The 23,397-nt window shown below is 35.8% G+C and overlaps 1 protein-coding gene across 1 annotated transcript in view; it reads left to right on the top strand.

Moving 5' to 3' along the window:
• LOC100541413 (delta and Notch-like epidermal growth factor-related receptor) overlaps positions 1–23,397 on the top strand; it is a 75,781-nt gene that overhangs the window by 10,959 nt on the left and 41,425 nt on the right. Inside the window, exons 2-4 of the mRNA XM_010716652.1 lie at positions 4,637–4,965; positions 13,932–14,026; positions 16,475–16,641. Of these exons, the coding sequence (XP_010714954.1) occupies positions 4,637–4,965; positions 13,932–14,026; positions 16,475–16,641 (591 nt within the window). The remainder of the gene's footprint in view (positions 1–4,636; positions 4,966–13,931; positions 14,027–16,474; positions 16,642–23,397) is intronic.

Raw genomic sequence — 23,397 nt, 5'->3', positions numbered from 1 at the left:
TCGTCTCAATTTTCTTATTTTCTTGTCTTTCATTTCCTAATTCATGTAAATAGAATTAAAACTTCAGTGGATTGAAGGTCTGAATCAGTCTGTGTTTAAATCACAGGGCAAAGATAACTAAGGCATTCTTCTGAAGAGATTACATTTCTAGATAATCTTTATTTTCATTGCTACATAGAAGATCTAAATCTGTTTCCATTTTTTTCATTTGTGCTTTAAAAAAAACTGTTTCAAAAATTTTTATTTTTATTGTATCTCAAACAAACAGATAATATCTTAAGGCTGTAGATTTTAATTTTTTCTTTCTATTGTATTCAAAAATTGATAACTTTTAATGTACAGTGCATAGTTTGAACTTGAGGCATCTGATCGTTTTTCAGTGCTGGTGATGTAGGATGGAGGTTATACAGGGTGGATTTCCCGTGATCTCTACCTGGTTTTCTGCTTCTATGTTAGAGCATTTCTTCAGCAACAGAGATGCCAGTTTATTCTACTGATATAAATCTCTCCTAAGGTGTTTCTTACCTGAATGTGTGCAAACTGATGCATTTAGTCTAAATCCCATCCAGCTAAATTCAATTTACGTATTTGAAAATTGCAGCTTTCATCCTGTAACTGGAAAAACCATCTCAGGGAGCCAAAGCTGGAGGTCTTTGGACTCTGCTGACTTTTAATATCCTACCATTGTTTTGAAGGCATTAGGGGCTACTGACAAGCGTGAAATGGCAGCCTGTAACATTGCTGTGGGCAGCTTGGCTTTGTTAACAGATTAGCAGTCAGTGCATAGAACAGATTTGAACAATTAGCTGAATCCCTAATTAATGGCTGGACTTTGTTCTTTTCATATTGTACTGAAGCTAAGCTGGAAGATGGTGTAGTGTTGTCTGTGATGGCAGGAAGTGATATTAAAAAGAGAGCCAAACTCTCTCACGAAACTATTTCGTGCTAACACATCTAAGAGGAGAGTTGCAGGTGGGAGAAAGACTTTGCATAGTGTTCAGCAGTTCATTTTGGCCTTCTTTTTAGATTTACCTTTTTATTTCTTTAAGCTCTCTGAGGTGTCCTAAGTGTCTCCAGGCAGAACAAGAGGGACTACGCTGAAGAGACACCAAATGAGCATTAAATGACAGATTGGTGCCTCCACAAAGAGTACCAGTGAAAATATCTTGCAGATATACATCTTGCAGTGTTTTATCTGAAACTAAAACCTTAGGATAGAATTGGACTGACTGGTGAACAATCTGTGTTTGTGAGTTGGTTCTTATACAAGCCTACCATTTGTATCATACCTGTGTTTATATTTGATCTGCCTTTGGAAAATGAACTGCAGTATCAAGGTCACCTTGGTATGCATCTATCTTAGGATTTTTGTTGGAAAAATGCTCAACAAATTACATCTGTTTAGGCTTATGAAATAGTAATTATTTACAATAAATGTTATAATTTAACTCGGCTTTGTCACCTAGGTACTGCAACTGCTAACTATACCTATTTAGTCAATGAGTGTATTATGAAAACAGGCAGACTACTAAATGAAGAAATGGGGATGAAAACAAGAGACCTACATACTAATTATACTTCCTCAATAAAGATTATTAAAATTCCACATCTTTTTAAAAAAAAGTTTTTGGTAAATGTTATGTTACATTCTTGTACAAATAGCCAGTGATCAAATTCCTGTTACTTGCATCCTCCTTTTCTCTGTGTAGCAGTGGACATGAGCCAGCAGTGTGCACCCCAGGGGGCCAGCTGCGTCCTGGGCTGTATTGAAGGAGTGGTGGCAGCAGGACATGGGAGGGGATCGCTCCTCTCTGCCCTGCCTTTGTTTTGATAAGCTTCATGAAAGAAAAAAATAAGAGCTATAGAATTAATGGTAACTAAGAAAAGAGATTCATATTTTTAAATCTTGTGAAGTACTTCATAAAGCTCAGTTCTGAGAAAGCACATGGTGAACTTCTCCATCTACACTCATCTATTTTAATTCTTCATGTAAACCAAACAGACTTAAATGTTTTCACTGATGTGTGTGGGCTGTCAGTGACAGTTCCGGAGGCACACAGTGCGTGGCACGTTGCAATAACCTCTGTTTATCTTGAGCACAACCATTTCCATTCAGCTCTTGGACAAGCTCAAGCCAGTTTACAGCATGTACATGTCCATCACAGTGCACTTTTGATTATTTTGATCATAAAGTGAATGGATATATTGACTTGAGAGGAAAAGAAGTGCCCTTTGTGGAACCTTGTTTCCTTTTGTGTTAACATTTCAAGTGTGACAAGAACAATTAAATTTCCTCAGAATGGAATGAATGCTGATTCATTAATGAAAACAAGTTAATGTGAGTTTGGATAGATTGTGAAAGAGTGAGTGAAGAGCTTATGCAACAGTAGGAGAACTGTGTGTCTTTGAAACTCAAATCTAGTTCAAGCCACTGGAATGAGAAAAACTGCTGCAAACTGGATTTGGTCTGGGCTTTCTTAACCCTGAAACAATTTTTTCTTCAGCAGTCTTAATAGGAAAGTGTTGTGAAAAATTCTGCTGCTTGGAAGCGAGAGCAAGCTTAAAATATAGCTGGTGAACTGTAGAACAGAACTGGGTTTTGTTTCTTCCTGAAATCCTTTTCCTCTTTCCTTCTTCTTTTCTCTCATATATAGCTATGATTTTGCTGATCAAGAAAGTGTTCTCTAAGAATTTACTTATTCTGCTGATTTGAAGGAGAAAGAAGCTTTAAGGAGTTAAGCCAACCTCGTCATAAAAATCCACACTTTGATTCTTGATATGTGAAGTATATATAAATTCAATATGCACTTTGTTTTTAAAAGCGAAGAGAGTCAGAGCTTGTGCCTGATGTCTAATGTATCACCTAATATGTATGAAATGTGTCCCCATGCAAAGTAAATAACATCCATAGCTACAACTGAACGGCAAGATAAATGAGCATACTGTATATTTTAGACAGATATATTAGATATATTTAGATTTTCTTGTGTGGCCTCTAACTCTTCTGCATCAGTCAGCAAAAAATCTAACATTCATAATTAACTGTTTCCAAAGATGACATTCATAATAATGCTTCCTCTGCTGTTCAAAAACTATTACAGAGGCTGGAACACAAAAATTCCATTAAAAGGAAAAGTTCCAGCCAAGGTAATCAAAAGCACAGTGTTAGAAAAGGAAGAGTTAATATTAGGATTTGGTGCCCTGGTACCAGGGCTTTGAACAGAAGGGAAGGGAAAATTCCAAGTGTAGACCCAGTAATTACTTTGTCCCCAAAGATTCTGAAATTATGGACTTTAAGCGCCTGATATGTTTTGCTAACAGTGAAGTTACTCCTGGTTATTTCTAGAGGGATGGCAATTATAGCATTAAAGATATATACAGCTTACATAATTCTTATTTACTATTAAACATTTGTTAAAACTATCGTTAACTGTGGTGCTGTAGTGAGAAATAGAATAAGAAGCAGCATTGCTTAATCAGGGAAGGAGTGGGATATTGTGCAGGAAAGAACTGGCTAACTTTGGGGGCTGGGACACTTGGTTGAAATTTGCATGTCGAGACAAATGATGTGTCTGTTTGCAGTGGTGGATTGATTATTAGTGTGAGGACAAATCAAGGGAACTGCCTGTCTGTGTTAGCTGCTCAAGTGATGACAGTGAGTCAGCAGTGTGATGTAGCTCTGACTAAGGCAAAAATTTCATAGGTGCTATGAGGAGGCTATTTGCAGGATGAACAAAAACACTGATGTGTTGGCAAAAAGCAGTGCTAAATGTCGGAATGTGCGCTGTGAGGGTGACCAGAAATGGAGGGTCTATCCTGTCCCAGGAGGCTGAGCTCATCAGGTGAAACCTGGGAGTGGTCTGTAGATGTTCTCTGTATGTTGTAGAGGCAAGCATCAGCATGGAGGAGTGAAGAGGCATACAGCCTTCCAGTCAATGATGACCTTAGAAATGGTGTACAAGCTAGCTGTGGATAAATCTAAGGCTGGAAGCAGGAAGCAGGCGAGCATAGAGCATGATTTTTCTCACATTGCTGAGCTCTGTCTTGTTCTAATCTATTACAAATGCTGCCTTAAAAAGAAGCTTCTCCTCTTCTCTGTTACAAAGTTTTCAGCACCAGAATGAGTAAGATTCTGAAACTGCTGCGCACTAAATGAAGTACAGGCAAAAAGCCCAGCTGTTTTTTAAAATTGAATTTATGTCCACAAATAGGATTACATGATGTACTTAGCTCTGACAATGCACAGCTACTTCCTGACACGGTGACCTGTGTGAGCTCTGTGTCCTATTCCCACTGCTGTTACTGCCTCACATCTATAGGTTTTGGTGTTTTCCCTGGTCAGATTACTCCAAAGTTTGTTTTGAAAATTACAGATTGTGAGTGGTAGCCATGCTCCTACTTCGTGTTTGTCACGTTGCTTGGATGTGTTAACAGTGAGTTTTGCATGGAGTATTCTGAGAGCAGCGATGAATATAGATTAGTTAATATTCTTCTTTAATCCTTTGAATTTTCTTCCTTGAAGTCGTATCAAAAATGAACTTGGTTCTTAAATATGTTTGGAAGGTAAATACAGAAGGGGGAAGGAATCCTGTTTTACGGTGTTTCTAAAGCTCATAAATAAATCTTTTATATGCAGTGATTGACCTACATGATGGTTTTTTTCCTCAGTTCATTTCAGACCCTTGTGCCAGCAACCCCTGTCACCATGGTAACTGCAGCACCAGTGGGGATGGCTACCTCTGTGCCTGCAGTGATGGTTATGAAGGAGCGAACTGCGAGCACTCTCGGCACAGCCCTCCGCTCCCCGAGCAGCAAGAGGCATCATCTCCTCCACAAAGCAAGCCTGTCACCTCCACGCTGGAGCCTGACGTCATTCTGCCTCACTCACGAGCAACAGTGACGCTACCTACGTGGCAGCCAAGGGCGGGACAGAAAGTTGTGGACCTGAAATGGGATGAAATCGAGGTGAGAATATTCTGTTTAAATAAAAGCACACAGAAAATTGCCTCTAAGTGTTGTCATGGTTGGATTTTCACTTGTGCATGATGTCAGGACTCTCTATATTAGTGGGCTGAAGGTATGGTTTCTGCCCTGAGTTAATTTGATGGTAAAATTAAACACACACAAAAAAGGTATTTATTAAAGGTAATGAGCTCAAGGGTGGCCTTTCACAAATACTGCATTGAGTATTTCTTCAAAATGAGAATGTTTCATTCCAGTCATTCATATGACCCCGTGTCTCTAAATATAAAGTAAATTTAGGGAAATCTATATATAAGTAGTTACAGGGCTGTACCCTGTTTCTGTGAGAGTTCTGGTAGGCAATATCTGGAGAAACAAGCTTTATTTTTTGAAATACCTTCACCCATATCTGTGTTACAGTAGAACATATCTCAGGCACTGATGGTGAAGATTGGAGAGAAAGCACTGAAGCAGAAAGAAACAATGATCTGTTTTTATTAGTTTAAATGCAATGTAATCTCTGCTTGGGTGCTTTCAATGTCCTGATCAATTAAGGGCATGTCCTTCCTGGTGCGCCTGCCTTGCCTCATATGTGTTCCTCAATCTGTGATCTGGTATTGTATAAGTAACGTTTCTGCCTTGTTTCAGATAGATTCAGTAAGCATTTCAAACAGATTCTTCACAATCTGTGAATTGGGTGTTTTAATAATTGAAATTCACTTGTCTATGTCTTCTCTTACCTGAGAAATACACACAGCTTATCAATCATAAATGCGTTAGTAATGCTAATAGCTGTTACATTACACTACCACAGAAATTACTTGTCTTTATATGTTTTTAATTTGTTATGATGGGTCTTGTGTTTTTCACAGTATTTTTCACATAGTATGGTTGTCTTCTGTTCTTTGGAAGGGAGAGATACTTCTTTGGAAGAGACATTCCAGTTGCTAATTCAAGACGTTGTCTCTGATCTTATATTAAACTAAAGGGAGAGCTGGTATGCCCGAGGGTCTGTGCTTCACAGCCTCTTTGGTGGAAGACTGAAGAGTAAAAAGTTCAGTGTTAAGCAGGAAAATACTACATTTCCTCATAGCTTTAAAGGCTTTGCCAAGCTCATTCCTTACTTACACTCTCTGATAAGCAAAAATAAAAAAAATGAAATAAATTTAGTTTTTTATTGCAGAAATCTACTCTTTTGATCTTGAGATTAGGAGGTGTAAAAGGCTGCTATTGCTTTTTGGTGTTTGGTTTTTTGTTTGTTTGTTTGTCAACTTTCCAAGTTGGCCTGTTTTTCACTTTAATCTGATACCACAAGTGAACCAGTGCTCTTCAGACTCTTTTGTCTGTCTACTCAGAGAGAAATTTTGCCAGAATCTCACTATATGAATGCTCTTTCGGTCTTCCAAGGATGAATTTTCTATGGAAGCTCTTTCAGGAAGTTTTGGGAACGCCTGAGCGAAATTAATCCTCTGAGACAGACATGACGTATATTTGCAGTTTTTTTGCATTCCTCAGATGCTAGGGACGTACTTTGCAGTGTGTACTTGACCAAATGTTCCCAGTAAGAATTGCACCAGAAGACAACATGCAAATGTCTTTGGATACTGTAACATTTCTCTCACTGATCTTGCTATAACAAATTAGTCTTTTCCTGATAAACAGGCTAAGGTCTACAAACAGACCATTAAGAGAAAAATATTAGACTGATGATTTCTGAAATATAACAGGGGTTTATCTTTGTGCTCAGGTGTCAAAAGAGAGATCTTTTCTGTCCTGCTTTGAGCAACTAAATTAATTGTTCCACTTGCAAGGCAGATAAAACTAGCAATTGAAACTTCCCCAGTCCAATGATCTTTTGTATTACAGTGTAGAAAAGATAGATATTAGTGAATAATAGTGAAGAAAGGAATGATCTCATTAATCCTAATCAAACAATAGATTCAACAAAGGTTTCTGTGTAAAAATCAACTGTTGAAATAGCAGTGCCTTACTCCTATATATTGCTTTCCTGTAATAGCTCTCAAATTGTTTTACAAAGGAAATCAGTAGTATTATTCACATTTTGCAGATGGAGATACTGAAGCACAGAGCAGTAAAGTGATTTGCCAGATACATGGCCAGGAATTAGAATGTTAACCACATGAGTCCTACACTAAACTTTTATTTATACTGTAATGCTATTGCTAAAATTCTAGGTTTTGGAACTAGTGATTAGAGCTGCAATAAAATTATAATTCTCCTTGCAATGTGGACAAAACTTGTTTTATATGGGTTTTTAGTCAGTAAACGATATGTCTTTTAAATTAGTCTGGCTGGTCCAGGTGGAAGCTTCTGAAAGAGGGTGCTTATGTACTGCAACAAATGGATATGCTTAAGGAATAATTCTGCATGAAAGGGAGATCTTTGAATTTTGAGTGCATTCTCTGCTGCTAAAAGATCATCTTTGTTGTTGTTGTTGTTGAAATAGCCTATGGGTGCATCATTGTTTTGATGCAAAAATGCATGGAGAGGAAGTTCCTCTGACTGACCTGACAGACTTTGGCTGAGTTTACATCCTAGCTTCCTCTCCAATGCCCTGAGCTTGTAGTCTTTGCTTCAAGATCTGTTGATGTGGATTTTTTTGCTTGATGAGCTTGTTTCCATGATGCTTATCTGTATTATTCAGAACAGCTCCACGCACTGCGGCGTAAAAATGACCATTCAAGAAAATAATATTGATTGATTGAATGATTTATTGGAAGATTTTATGAATGTGGCCCTCATTTTGGTGTCAGCTTGAGACAAGAAGGCATCTGGTTAACATGATTACCCTGGCATTTATCTGAGAGTGTAAGATAACCTACCAAGCTAGATAAGCATCTACCACTTGATGTAATATTAATAGTAGTAACCTGTGGCATGAATAAAAAATCTTATTAGTGTTACTGGAGGATTGCCGTGTATCAGAATCTTTGATTAGTAGATCCTCTTGGCAGTGTGACTGCTGACTACTCAAAGCCACTTTAGCTCGGATGAGCTGAGCTATACTCAAAAAATGCCTTTGACAGAATTTTCTGGGTAGATATGCAGACTTCCTTTTGTTAAATTTTAGTGCTACAATAGCTGGCAAGGCTTCTTCATTTGATACTGTTTTTGGACTCAGTCTGTCAGCCTTCCCTTGGTGCTCTTTAGAGATGCACTCCTACTCTAAACACTTCTGCTTTCCTCTCCCACTGGTGAGATATGTTAGATGTAAGTCTTCACTTTCTTTCTGTTCTGGTTTTCTTTCAAGCATCATCCCATATGAAACTCTCGAGGGTAGAGACAAATGTACTTGTGGGGTTTAAATTAAATGACACCAGCTTTTTGGAAGCAGTAGTTTTTCCATGCAGCTGGATAAGGGGACTTCTTTTTTTTTTTTTTTATAAATCTGTCCTGAATGGGATTTCTGTGCCAGAATGATCGTGGCTTATTGATTGGCATTTTGACTAAAAGAAGATAGTAATTGATCTCCCATTTCACATTCTATTATATTGGGTTTTCTTTTCCTGTGACTCTTCTCTTTAATTCTCTGCAGATAGCAGTTTAGGTATCTTTTAGTCAACATCATACCTGTTTTAAATTCTCTGTAGTATTTTTCTCTCGCATAAAGAAAGCTGACAAATGTTTTATATTTCTTAGAAAATAAAAGATACTTCTCATCACATTAGAGATTTGGAAAAGAAGAAATTCTGTAGGCCTTATCTTGATAGAAATTTAGTTACGTGTTTAGAAAGGGCAAAACTGTAATTTTTAAACTAACTATTCTGAATTTAAAGTTAATATACAATCATTTGGAAGAAGATTTGAAAAAGCATTTGCAAGAGCATTCTTCATACCTTATTCATCTCCTCTGTTTCTGTGCTACTGAAGAGGAAAGGTCATCTTTCTTAATGACCATGTGAATTTTCATGGGAGGCCACCTGAGTCTTATTTTTCTCAAAGGGCCAGTTTTCTTAGTCTTTCTATTAACCTAATGTCTTTTCAAATCTGTTTAAAATTTTAAGCACAGACCTTACTTTTTTTTTTTTCCTTTTTAAGTACTACTTCTTAGAATGACTTAGGTTGGAAGGCTCCTTAAAGATATCTAGTTCCAGCCCCCAAAGAGTCTTGACTCTTCCGTAAGATAAGTTTATATTCATCTCTTTTTAAGATAAGTTTATATTCATCTCTTTTATTTAGTTCCAGACAAATGTGTGGGAATAATGTGTGCATTCATGTATTCTGTTTAATTCCAGACCAATCTTCCCAACTTTGCTTTGGTTTCAAGGCTAAGCAGATTTCCTTGTTCACCCATTAGGAGAGAAAACTGGAGAGAGGTTTCAGAGGCAGAATTAAAAATAGAGAACCATCAGAGATCACAGAGGAGAAAAGTGTAACTTAAAAATGTATTAGTGTGTGCATGAGTTTGCTTATTTGAGTAACGTTTGGGGATGTTTCCATTAAAAAAAAAAAAATCGCTCCTACTATGTTGGAATGGAGTTTTGTATGCTGTGGTGTCACTGAAATGGCAGTGGCAATTACAAGAAAGAGATAGCAACCAACTGCCTTATGAGATGAATTTTTTTTCTCACAGAATCACAGCCTAGATGACCTTGCAAGAGAACTCTGGAGATTGTCCAGTCCATCCACCACTCTTGCTCAAAGCAAGGCAGCTAGACCAAGTTGCTCAGAAGTGCTCAGTCAAGACTTGAATATCTCCAAGGTTGGAGAGCCCTCAGTGTACCTGGACAAAATGTTCCAGTGTTTGGAAGTGTTTGTTAGTATTCAGAAATATTCATTAATATCTTATTAATAGAGTAGTGAAGAATTGCTAAGGCTAATGGGAATTTGGTGATTCCACTTCCAAACTATTATATCGGAGGAAAGTATGGAATGTTTTGTAAGAAGTAAAATATTTTTGCAATCTTTTAAACTTGAAGGGTTATGATCTCAAACAAATGGACACGTAATGCTGTAGCATTGTAATTGTATTTTGCACTGTTGATGATTAGCCTGTCAGTGTGTATAAGGCTTTGTAGAAATACAAATGTCTATGTGGTCAGCCATCCAAGAAATGTGCAAGGAAACTTCATTTCAACAAATATCTTCAGAGAACTACTTTCAGTAGTGCAAGACAGCATATATATGTATTCTAGCATAAATAGAGTCTGTGTTACTTAGCCTCATCAAGTTGAAGGCTAATATGCTTAATATACCAAGGTAGTAAAAGCAGGTGTTGTAATTTGTTGCAGGACTTGTAGAATGGTGTGTGTATTTCTTTCTATATATTGGTGTATATGACAGAAAAATATCTACACAGTTCATACTACGTAATATTTTCAGAAAAGATCTAATATGGAAAAGCAGAGTCTGTTTAACTCTTCTTAGGTACTGCAGCTGATGTTCTTTTCAATCTCATCAATACTGATATTCTGGCTTGGTTAAGTAATCTTCCAGCCAAGTCACTGTTGTTTTTTTAAAGTCCAGCTAGAAGTTGTAGGGACAGATTCTCTTCAGATTTTACTCTTCTTTTCTCAAATGATTATCTTCTTTTTGTCATAGAAAGACTCAAGACATTAATGCTGTTAATATCTTTGAAACAAAAGTATAGAATTAAGTTCTCTGTTTAAAAGAAATCCACCAATAATGTGATTTAGATACAAATTTACAGAATATAATACAAAAAGAGGAATACTGTATTTCATATCAATATTTCAAAAATTCCCAAACTCAAAGTAATGTGTTGAGGAGCATAAAATCTTCAGAATATTCCGTGCTGATGTAGGAGATTATCTTTGTAAGCAGCTCCTAAGCGGTGCCTCAGGCTCCAGCAGGTGCATTAAGATTTTGTTTTGTTTAGCAACTATTTTTAAAATAGCTGCATCATTTGTATTGAATCTATGGACTGTTCCCCGAGGAACTTCTTTGCTGGCTTAAAGGTTCTGTGCTACTGAATGCAGCAGGGGAATTTTGGAAGAGTTTGATCTCATTGCTGTCATATAATTTTTTTTTTTCACAGATTATTTTTAAATGACTTTAAGTGGTCTGTTTGTGTTTTTTACTTTAGCCATCTCACTTTTAAATTTAAAGAGCAATTAGAATAGAGCAAATGAATAAAGCAGAGTTTATCATGTGCTCTTTATTTTACATTTTGAAAATAATATCCTTATGTTTTCCTGAGTTCTGTTTTACATTTCCTACTATTTTTTTTCTTTCTTAGAGTGAGACCCACAGGTTGTTTTCATCTTCTGACTGCCCTGTATTATTGTAATGTACTTGTCTTCTTTGTCCTCATTTTTCGGTCTTTCGGTTTTTAGGGAGTTCTCTTCAGACAGGAGAGAGACATGCTTAAAAATCTTTATACAAGGTTCCCAGAGCTATGGAAAAGCTGTGTGATTTATTTGCTGAATTAGACGTCAAAGCTGTCATTTTTGTCTCCGTATTTGTCTCAAATAGGATAGTGCTGCCACCATTTCTGTTCCTTATGGATGCTCCTGTTTCTTGTATGTTTTGTCTGATCCAAGTAGCATTTTTTGTAATAGAAAAAAAGCGGAGTTTCAGCTGCTGTGAAATTCTGTTATTTCACATCCTACTGGTTTAGATAAATATTTTAGGAGGTTCTTAGTGCATGAAATCAGGGCCAGTTATAAATGGTGTTCCTTCTTGGAGAAGGAAATCAAACATTACAAATCATCCTATCAGTGGAGTCAAACATGCATTTTGTTTTTCACTTTTCTTGGTTAGCAAAGAATATTTCCTACTTGTGTTTTTTATGCTGAACAGTCAATACTTCTGATTGCTTTGAAAATTTTTTTGAAAAATTGCCCATTTTCACAAGGTTATGCAACCACTCTTGCTTCATGGGCTTTTTTTCCATTAAGTTTCAAAGAGTTGTATACTCTTTACTTCCAAGCTTCTAATATAGAATAGTAAGGTAAACGCTTAAATTACTTTTTTTTTCCTGCTTGTGATCTAGGGTAGTAGATACAAGACATTCTGAAAATATATTCTAACGCATCTAGTGTTAGATGCACTATAAGAGTATGAGAATAAAGACTTTGATACACTGAGATATATAGATTCTCAAAGAAAAAATATTATGAATATGGGAAAGTATATAAGAAGAGTATTAGCCAAACTCACTTTAATTTCATCAAGTTTTGAACATTAGCTTAATAATTTTGACATCCAAGATTCAGAAGTTTTAATAGGTATATTATCTTTTTTCTTTTTGATGAGTTTCTTAAAAAAAATTGCATTTAATTTTATTTTCATAAGTTACATATTTATTTTCATAAACTGCATACATATTATATGTGCAAGACAATTCAGCAATGAAGAAATGAGTAATTATGTACATTTTTGGGGAGATGTGCATACTGAGAATTTTTCTTGTCTGAGTCAAAGTCAACTCTGAGTCCCTTAACAGTTATTTTTTGTATCATATTCTGGTCTTTTGTTTTTCGTATTTTCACAGATATTCCATGATAGCATTTAACATGTAAATTATAAATAAAATTAGAAATTAGATTCTGATTTTTCAGTAATGAATGATTAATTCATGGCAGTGTGTCAGGCGTCACTTTTCACTTTGTCAGTATGGCTAATGTGAAAAGGTTGCATACACATTCCAGATGACTGAAAAAATAATGTTGCATAATCTGCTTAACCTTAATTTTAAGGTGACATTGATTTTTTTTTTCCACTAGTGATATTTCATAGGTAAGCTGATGAAGATATCTGAGAATTACTTAATTAAAACTACAGATAATGTTAATGTAAGCGATAGAAAAAAACAATTATGCCATATAAATTATTACTTATTTGAAATGAAGATGTCATTGAAAATAGTAATGGTTTTCAAACTACCCTAATAAATTATTATTCTACATGATGTGGATCTGTTGGAGTGGGTCCAGAGGAAGCCACCTCTGCTATGAAGACAGACTGAGGGAGCTGGTCTTGTTCAGCCTGGAGATGAGAAGGCTGTGGGGAGACCTCATTGCAGCCTTCAGTACTCAAAGGGAGCTTATCAACCAGAGAGACTGACTTCTTATGTGATCTGATAGTGATAGGACAAGGGGGGACTGTTTTAAATTAAAGGAGGGGAGACAAGGTTAGATATTATGAAGAAATTCTTTATTCAGAATGTATGAGGCCATGGTGCAGGCTGCCCAGAGAGTTTACGGATGCCCCATTCCTGGAGGTGTTCAAGGCCAGGTGTGGTGGGGCCCTGGGCAGTCTGATCTGAGGGGAGGCAACCAGCCAACGATGGTGAGGTTGGAACTAATGATTGTTAAGGTCCCTTCATCCCAAGCCGTTCTATGATTCTTTGTTGTATGGCATTCTGTATAATTTCTTGCTCTAGTTCACAATTTCCATACCAGCTGGTTATCAGAGACTAGGTAAATCAGTTCCTCTGCTCTCAACTGTGTTTGTCATTTTTATCCATCTGAAAACATTAGTAGTTGAAACAACTTGTACTTGGAAAAAGTAGTTTTAGGCCTTGTTAGAGCAAGGCAGAGAATATGTTTAAAAGTAATCTGAGTTTGAAAAAAAACACCCAACACATTTCCGTATAGTAAAAAGACAATATTAGTGTCTGCTGTTATAAATCCTCAAAAATCTCTTGTTAATGATGCAATATTTATGGAAGTGGCAAACATTAGAGCTTTAGTTAGCAAGTCACAGGACTAGAAGCCCATCCATCTTTTTCGAATTATATGGTCACTTTTAAAGGAAGATACCTTTAGAAGTCCATGCATGACCATGTGCAGGAAGGTTTTGTTAAAATGGAAAGGATGCTTACATGAATTTTCATATTGTTTAATGACAGCAGAAATACTTAAGTAAATGTTTTGGTCCACATTAAAAGATGATTACTGTATTATTAGTGCTATTAAAAAAATCATATTTTCTTTGGTCATATTTTGTGCTTCAGTATTAAATAAAACTATTTTTATTTTCAGATACTTCCAGATGTGGCTTGTGGAAATGCCAGTTCCAATACCTCTGCTGGAGGCCGTCTTGTCTCCTTTGAAGTTCCACAGAATACATCAATAAAGTAAAAATATTTTTTATGGAATATAAAAGCATTTTTCTTTTAATTTGCCTGGGTATTTTAGAAAACTGCTTTTCAGATACTCAGATTTGTCAAATGGTTAAAAGTACATGAAATAACTTCAGAAAGCCTTCATGTATCTAGCGCTGCTATGACAGCTCTTTGCTTGGTGTAACTTCTCCCACATATTTAATGTTTCAGAAGATGTGAGCATGTAAACTGTCTCTGGGCATCTGAACGCTTTAGGAATCAGGGCAAATATTCTGAAGATGTCAGATTTGAAAAGATGTGATGTTTCCTTTCTCCTTCATACAGTGAACGCTTTTTTCCCCTTTAATATGAAGATGCACTTGTTGGTGGACAGTAGTTATTGATTAAGTAATTACCCTTATTTTATGCTTTATATTTAATTTCTGGAATATTGCTTTGGGTGTTGTCAGTCAGCCGAAATCTTTGATGAATGTATTACAAACCACATTTTTAAAAAATTGGAATTTACTCTGTTAAACATGTTAGAACTCATGGTTTTTTAGTAAAAGGTTTGCTTTGTAACTTTTAATTAACAGAACCTGACTTCCTAGAAAGATCTGATTCTTTCAGCTGGTATGAGGTGAGGTATTTCCTACTGAAAACTTGATTTCAAATAAAAATCTGCCAACACAGTTCTCTGGCTCACAGCTTTACTGCAATTTTAGGCTCACATTTTCCCAAAATAGCCTACTTTTCTCATACTGTCATCTTATCTTTCAGAATGCCAGCTTTCAGTTAAAAAAGGCCTTGCTCACTGGAAAAAAACAAACTGCTGCAAGCAGACAAGCTGCAGACAGTTTGAAGCTGTAACTGTTAAACGTGGGAGATGTCCTATGCTTCCCACGGGACTTTGAATCGTTCTCATTCATGAGAAGCTTAAGCAGGGAGGAGATCTGTGAATGTGTGTGGTTTTTTTTTTTTTTAATCAAGAATAAGCTGACGTTTGTAGATTCTGTGGCTGTATTTAAGACCCATGATGGAATGTCCTCATTATAAATGACTTTGCAGAGTGCATAGTGTTGGTTTTTTGTCATTTTTATACTGTCTACCTTTAGTAGCTTTTTATTTTGGCAGATTAATGCAAGCTGATATCTATCTTCATTCCATTGTATTTCCTTTGTTAAAGACTTGAATAACATTTCTGGTTCAGTGGCTGAATACATAAACAACAGAGAAACTTCTGTTCAGTAATTTTCTTTTCTTTTGATTGTTATGGGTGACCTAAATGGTTGCTGTCATATTAACAGAAGTTGTTACTGAAAATGAGACGTTCAGCTCTGGGAGTAGTGATGGGGTTTAATGTTAAAGTTGACCCAAAATACTGTCAAAAATTTACTTATCTGATATGATCACAGTATTTTATCAGCTCATGTCAAGTATAATAAGAAAACTTTACATTTCTTGTAAAATAAATAAATAAATGGATGTATATGTTTACAAAATTTTTTATAAAAATATAAAAATAAATTTAAAAAAAAATGGCAAGGGAGACACCACACTGTGCTTTTGTAGAATTGAGACACTTTTAGCAGAAGAAACTGTACAACAGAGTGTCTACCCCTGGTATCTGGGGGCTTGTTTTCAGTAAGAGAGAATTAGAAGTGTTTCAGCAGTAGGATGGATATGAGTTATGACTGAACTTCAGGAGGATTGGTCAAACTCAGTGGTGATCCATTTAGGTGAATTAATGCAATTTTTTTGGGATCTTGCCAGAAATACTACAGATAGATTTTTATTTTTTCTTTATTGAAATTAGCGGGAAAAAGTATCCTAAGAGGAAAGAAACACCCATATAGATATAGTGCTCCCTAGTGGATCTGACAGTACATAAGCAGTTGTATGTGCTTATTCAACCTGTAAATATTTAGGAAGGCACCATGAACTCAGTGACCTTGAGAGCGTTACACAACTCATTTGATTTAGAAGAATAAACTGTTCCGAACTTTCGATCTGGTGTAGCAAAGGAAAGAGGATTTCTACCGGCATCTCCTGTATTGAATGAATGTTGAATGTTCTTCAATAAGTAGGAGGGCTGGATGCGTTTCAGTTGCAGAAAATGATAGCATTCTAGCTCGAGAGCTACTATTTAAAAAGACATAAGTACAAATAGTGAACAAGGCTACTGTTAGGTAGCGTTTTATATAAAACTGTTATTGGACTCTTAAGTTGGTGTCCTTCAGTATGAGAAATTGAGACTCTGTATGAATAAATCTGTGTAGGTATACCATTATACATATGTTACTGTTAAAAATATTTTAAATTTGGTGGAAGTGATGAAAAATCTTCAGACCTTTTCGTGATTCCATATTCACCATATTTAAGTACTCTTTCTTTGATAATAAGCTTTTTGTTCTGATGCACTTTCTTGTAAGACCAATTTCCCTCACTGTATGTAAATATTCTTGTCGTTTATTTTCTTAGAATAAGACAAGATGCTACTGCTTCGCTTATCCTGCTATGGAAGGTGACAACTGCTGGATTTAAGCAGTGTTCGCTCATTGATGGCAGAAGTGTCACTCTCCTCCAGGCACTGGGTGGCCTTGTACTTTCTGAAGAAATGCTTGCATTAGGAAACAACTACTTTATTGGTGAGTAACAAGATGACTTTCTGTTTATCACCTTTAGGTGACAGTTGGTACCTTACCCAACATTCAGAGAAACAAAGAGGTAATTCTCTTAATTTATGCACTGCTGAAAAATTCAGATTTGATAGTGTGACCATGTTTTAGACGTTAATTCATGCAAGGTAGACAGGAGTTGCACTAAATTCCTACACAAGTGGCACAGTTCAGTTTAAATCTAGGTGGTGATTTTTGCCTACCAGTTTCAGATGACGGAAGGTATTTTTGGTGTTCTATTTTAATCATCTATAAAGTTTTCAGTAAAAGCTCAAGTAAGTCCAAATGTTCAAGTTAAGTTTCTGTCAGATACTATGTCATGAGATATGTTGTGAGGAAGCTTAAGCCTATGCACAGCAAGAAATACAATAGGAGATCTGATCTTCTGACAGCATTTATTTGCATCACTTTTAGTCTTCAAGTTTCGTCTTTGTAAATGTGAGACCTTAAATATACTGTATGTTTTCTTGGGCAGTTAAATGTTAAGTATCTTTGTGGAAGTCACAGAATGAAAATAGGCTGGCATGTTCTTTTTTAGCGCATGGCAAACAATACTGATTTAAATGCATTCTTTATGCTAGACGTAATAGACTTAATTAAATTGAGCTTTCTGGGTTTATGGTTTATTGTACCAATGACATGAAGCCAAAATGATTGCAATAACAGCCTTCATTGTGATTCTGAAATTCTTTACGTCTTAAAATGAACTTATCGTGCTGATAAATGTAAAATAAAAAAGCATCCTGCTGCAGAAATTTTGGGCTGAATTTTAAGAATATATCCAATGCAGAGAGAAACCCAAATGCAGAAGTAGTGCTATGATTTCTCTCTTTTGAGTTGTCTCTTAGCAAAGTTTTGCATGAGGGTTGTTAATGTAATCATTTAATTACCGTCAGGAGTGGTTTCTTTTAGTGATAGTTATTCCTTCAAACAATTTTCTAGTTCCTTATATTTTTACTGTTACTTCCTTCCTTACAATGTGTTTAATTTTAGCTTTTATTTTATGGTTTAGTTTTGAATTAATTTATATTAAAAATCTCCTTGTTTGTTTTTCTTAGGAAAAAAAAATTGCTTTTGCTTTGTAGTAGTTAATATATGGTAAAAATAAGGAAAAGCTTGCTGAAGACAGGATACATCATGACTTTCCTACACTGGCAGGGTCATGAAGCTTAGTGTCTATCTTGGTCAATAAGCTGGCAGACAGAGGGCCCAAGCTTCTCAATGAAAGTTCATCTAGGCTATACAGTGTACTTTATTGATGCAAACACCTAAACTGAATATTGTCTTATTCTTTCATACATCTTGCCTTGTCCTACTTTCCCTCGTGTAGGTGTCCTTCTGTCACAGGGGTTTTTACTTTGAGTTGTTAACTGTATGCAAGTTAAAAAGACACCTTTTCCTTGATGGGTATAAAACCAAATTCAGTTCATAAGCAAGAACATCAGTACATTTTTACCTCAGGCAGTACAAGTTTTCTCAGGCCTCTCACTTTACTTCCACCTACTTTTTGTTATTTCTTAACCTTTGCTTCTGATTTTCTTGTAAATTTTTCCAGTCACTGTGGTGTTATTTAACTTACATAAAGAACATGAATCATAGATGCGTATGCAGAACAGCAGGGAGTCTTCACTGGCAGTGATTCGTTCACGAATGGGCACATCTGAGTGCTTAGTAAAGGGCAGATAAACTGCATTTGAATTTTTATAATTCTTATTTAAAATTTTTGCTAATGGATGAATTGCCTATAATGCTCTTGATAGAAAATGAAAATAAAACAATTTGTGTGCATATCTGTCTTCTAGTTCTGAAGTGTTGCAACTCTCCTCCATGATACAATCTAATAGTGAGATAAGCTGTCAGTTTTCTGGAGTAGATTATTTTATGTGGCCTTAGTCTAGTTATAGCTTTCCCCAGAATCATTTCCTTTTATTAAAACACTTCAGCAGAAAAAGAATGGAATACAAAAGTGGACCTGAAATCATATTTTTTTAATTTTAAATGTTTGTGACCTCAGTATTTTATTGTAGAAAAGAGAAAACACTATCCTATGGATTTTCTTCATAACTGTATAGAAATATTCTGCTTACCTTCCATCACTAATTCTCATCCAATAACGTTCTCTTCTTGGATGTAAAACTTACAAAATGGTGATTTTATAAAACAAACATCAGTAATTTAGCATGCACTTAAGTCGATGATACTTAAGAAAGAAAATCAGAAGGGCCTCAAGGTACTGTAGGGTGCTGCAAGCATAGCAATGCTTCCATGTATTTCCTTTACATACCTTTTTTTCAATCTTTTTCTGCCCAAACAATTTTTTTTTTTTTTTTTTTTAGGGACTCATCTGTTAATTGGCAAATTCCGTTCAACGCAGTTCTCTTTTAATTTAAGTTAATTAGAACTGTAAGAGAAAAAAGGGCACTGTCTGAGAGAGTAATGTAACATTTTCATCTTTTGTCTACAACGCACCTGAGTCACTTCCTTATGGGTTGTCTCAAACTTTGTTACCCAGTTTGACACTGCAGATATCTCTTCCAAATCTTCCTGGATATGATGTTTGTTTCAAGGATTAAACATTTTTGGAATTTTTATTTGTTGTGTGTGTTACCTTAAGGTGACTAATTATAAAAACAGTATTAAAATAGTGTAGACAAGATTGAAAATAACTTAACATTGGAAATAATGTACTGATTTGTTGATCTATTTTTTTTCTTTTTTTTTATTAAAAAATGCTTTGATCAACTAGTGTAAAAAAAAAACAAAAAAAAACAAATTCGATCTACCTTGACAAAAGTAACCAGTAGTAAAGGTGGACTGTTGATCTCTGCCCAACTGTTTGGAAGAAAAATGCTTCATTTGATGATGTGAAAATTAAAAAGTTTTTTTCTCCCAAATTCAGGAACTTAAAGAAAAAAAAAAACAACAACAAAAGCATGTCATTAAAGGCATTCTGTATTCTCTGGATAGCAGGTTTTTTTAATATCTGCAGCCCAAATATCTACTCTGTAAAGTAGAATGCTATGAATGATGTTGAAATTTGCAAAAGAAATAGTTAGGAAGTGGAAGAAGTGGGAATTGATCACCTTTTTAAATAGGAGGTATTGACAAAGGGATCAAAGTGTAAGCATAGTAATTCATGGAAAGTCTGCCTTTCACATCAGTGTAGTTACAACTTCAACTATTTGTCTCAACGTTCTTTGAAGTTAATGAGCTATTCCTGATAAACTATTATCATATTTACAAAACATCTCATCATTATTGCTTTTAATTCATTCTCTTTGTACTAGAATATAAGAAAACAGCTAGTTGCAAAACTTTGTCTCATTACAGCTGCACACCTATTATTTTTGGTGAATTATTGCAAAAAATAAACTGAAATCAGATTTAATGCATTTTTACAAGTCTGAAAAAGTGAGACGAGTGCTGAGATGCACTGTCAGTCTGTGTATGGGTGTTTCAGACTAAAGTTCTGCTAGTTATGAGTAGGTTACAGTGAACTGATAGTGCTGCTTGCTGTGTATTTGGGAGGAATCTGATACACCCAGCATTGTGCTGTTTTCTCTTACAGGAAACAATGCCCTACATCTAGGAACACCGACAGGAACATGTATAATTTCTTTTATTCAAGTTTGTTGCAAGACCGTAAGATTTACTAATCTGCCAATATTATATCTCTCTTGAGAAAATAATGCATTTAAAAAATAGAAAAGCCCTTTTTAAAGGGTGTTGAAGGACATTTTCAGCTTCTACAGCAACTCTGTCACAAATATTCTATAACTTGTTACATGCATCTTATTTATCCAAACTCACAATCACCTTCTATTTGGAAACTAGAACATTTATTCTGGAAATGCAATCTGCTATCTAGACTGGGCCAAAGCAAAACCAACACAATAAAAGTATTAACATCTTTATTCTTTTTAGAATATTTTGAGATATTTAGAATCTTTTCAGTCACCATACACATCTGTTTCTTACATAGTCTGTTAGTTTACTCTGGCTCTGGATTCATTTACCTGCTCATTAAGGGAGCGCTTCTATACTTCATGACTAAAGGCACTGCGAACCTTACATCCACAGGTGCCTGCTGCAGTTTTGCACAGTTTCCAGTTTCTCTTGTAGGCTGCTATAGTATACCTGCAGTGGCATGCAGGAAGCAAATGTCTATGTGTTCGTGATTATTATGATATTGCTTTGTCAGTGCTGACAAAGAGTCAGCTTCTCATCAACTTCTGTGATAAAATGTTGAAAGGACTGCTTTTCTGCCTTTCGTGCCTGGTGCTGAACTGCAGTGATGGGACGTGCTTCAGAAAAACAGCAAAGCAAAGTCAGACAGATGGTGTTTGTATTTAGCCTCTGTGTCCCCATAAGTAAAATACCAGAATAGTTTGTGAAACTGTATTGTTTAAATCATTTTTTAAAAAAAGCTTGTGAATAACTTGATTTGCTGTGTGACTTTTGTTTTACTTAGCACTTTAATGATGCAGCTTAAAAGCAACTCTCTTTTGCAGGATATTGCTAGGCTTAAAAAAGGAGGAAGAAGTTTATTAGCAAACTGCTATTTCTCCAATAAAATGTTATGGATAATAAAGCAAAAGATTTAGCTTTTAATATGAACGGAAAGAACATATTTTTATCTGAATTAAAAATAAATTCTCCAGCAAAATCTTTAAATTATAATGCTTATTTTAATCTCTTATTTTCATTGCAGAAAAGAAAATTGGTGTGTAATCTTCTGCAAGGTGCCAAGCCTTTCGGTCAATACAATTTAACCAGCTGGCTTGAACTATTACTACAAAGTATTTTAAAATTTGTCCTTGCACAAACTCACTTGGAAATGGATCCTTTAGCATCTTTATGTTGTGATGAAGAACACTGACATGTTTCAAATGACAGCAGCTATCAGACTGCGTGCTTAAATTTGACACCACTTTTTAAAACCTTTCTTTGAGAGGAAAATTAATGCCTGTATCCTCAAGCAGAAGTGATCTGGCGCATTTTAAAACGTGTGGGATCCACACGCACATATGTGCAGGGATGACAATGTTTTGCAATCCAAAAGGCTGTTCTTCCTCTCTTATACAGTAGAGTCCTGTCTCTAATATTTTTGCCCTAGCAAAAAATGAGCCCATTTTACATTGCCATTATTTACTCTCTTGATGCTCTGTAGTTCATTTTGTCAATCTCCTTGCAACATCTCATCATACGTAACAAATGGTCACCACTAAAATAACTGCAGGTATGCCAGATGGCCAGAATGAAATTTAATGTATGAAATAATTTATTAAAATAAATAACCTAAAGACATATTTTGAAAAAAAGTAAGTCTTAAGTTTTTCAGGTTTCTGTCTTGTTCCAGAGTTTCGATTTAGGAAGCAAATTTTAATTCTGACCTTATGGATGGTGTGTTTTGTGCTATATGTGTTTAAAACAAGCATCTCTTTCCATCAAGAGAAAACAGTTTGCTGCATTTATTTACTATGGCAAATTGAAACAGGGCAGATTTATTTCATACTAGGAAATGTGTGAATTGAATTCAGAGAAAGCTATCTAGTGACATGACTTACGTTTTAAAGAGTCACCGTGTGTCAGCTGAGCATCTCTGTGAGCTCCTAGCCCATGGCGTACATGCAGTCATTTGACTTAACCCTCCTTCATCTGAACTAAATTAAATCACTTTGCATTGCCCTGCACATACCATCGCTGGAGTGTTCACGTCCCTGTGCAGCTCAACACTGTGCAGCAACCTGTGCTGGTTACTTGCATGCAAGTCAGCCTTGCCAGTGGGGAATTTGAAGACAACTGCTCTGGTTAATGGGATTTTCATTTTCATGCTTGCAATTTGCCTGGAATGGCCCTATTGCAGGCAGTACTGAGCACTGTAGCTGTGAACATTTCCCTGAGGGTCTGGGCATAAGAGCTAACCTGACAGAGAATGGCCTTTTGATAAACAAGGGCAGTAGAAGTAATGGGAACAGTGCAAATGGATTGATGATGGCTAATTTCAAAGACTTTTTCAAAGGATGGCCTATTAAGGGAAAATGCTAAGCATCCAGCTGTAATAAAAAAACCTTCTGGAAAATGCAGTTATGCTATATAAAAAGGATGTTTTTTATAAATGTAATGAAGATCAGTATCCTGCCCTGCTCTTCATGATCAATTTGTATGTGCCTTGTCTCAAACTTATGTAGGCATAAACATTTGATTATTCCCTTTTTTTTTTTTTGATACATTGTTATATTTTAAATTAACATCTAAATAACTTTTGCTCTTTAGGTCACACCTGCTGTGACCAGTAGTTCACTGTGGAGATATTTACCTTCCACTGATCACACGGTTCTCAGCACTGTGAGATCTCAGATGAATTACTTAACCTGATCTGTAAAACAAGGATACTAATGAGTAATTTAAAAGAGAAAGTGAGGCACATTTTAATAAAGCTTGTGACATGCTTTGAGATCTTCAGCTAGTAGTGTAGCATACTGCATGGTGTATTTAAGTATAGAGTAGCCACTCTAATATTTTTGATTCAGTCACTACAGATATTTCCTAGCGAACTTTGCCACCTACACATTCTACTTCAGCTGCTCTTCCCACAGTCCCAGCGATGCCATTTACATTCCATTGCTCTTACTGCTTCTGCAAGGTGTCAGAAACTCTGGTGGTCTGTGTTTGTGCCCAGAATAGTCCACTGCCAGCTTAGCAGCACTTCAGAGATACGGATAA

Source organism: Meleagris gallopavo, chromosome 11 (assembly GCF_000146605.3).
Source record: "Meleagris gallopavo isolate NT-WF06-2002-E0010 breed Aviagen turkey brand Nicholas breeding stock chromosome 11, Turkey_5.1, whole genome shotgun sequence".
NCBI lineage: Eukaryota > Metazoa > Chordata > Aves > Galliformes > Phasianidae > Meleagris > Meleagris gallopavo.
The sequence above is the reverse complement of the archived record's forward strand: the minus strand, read 5'-3'. Positions and strand labels throughout refer to the sequence as shown.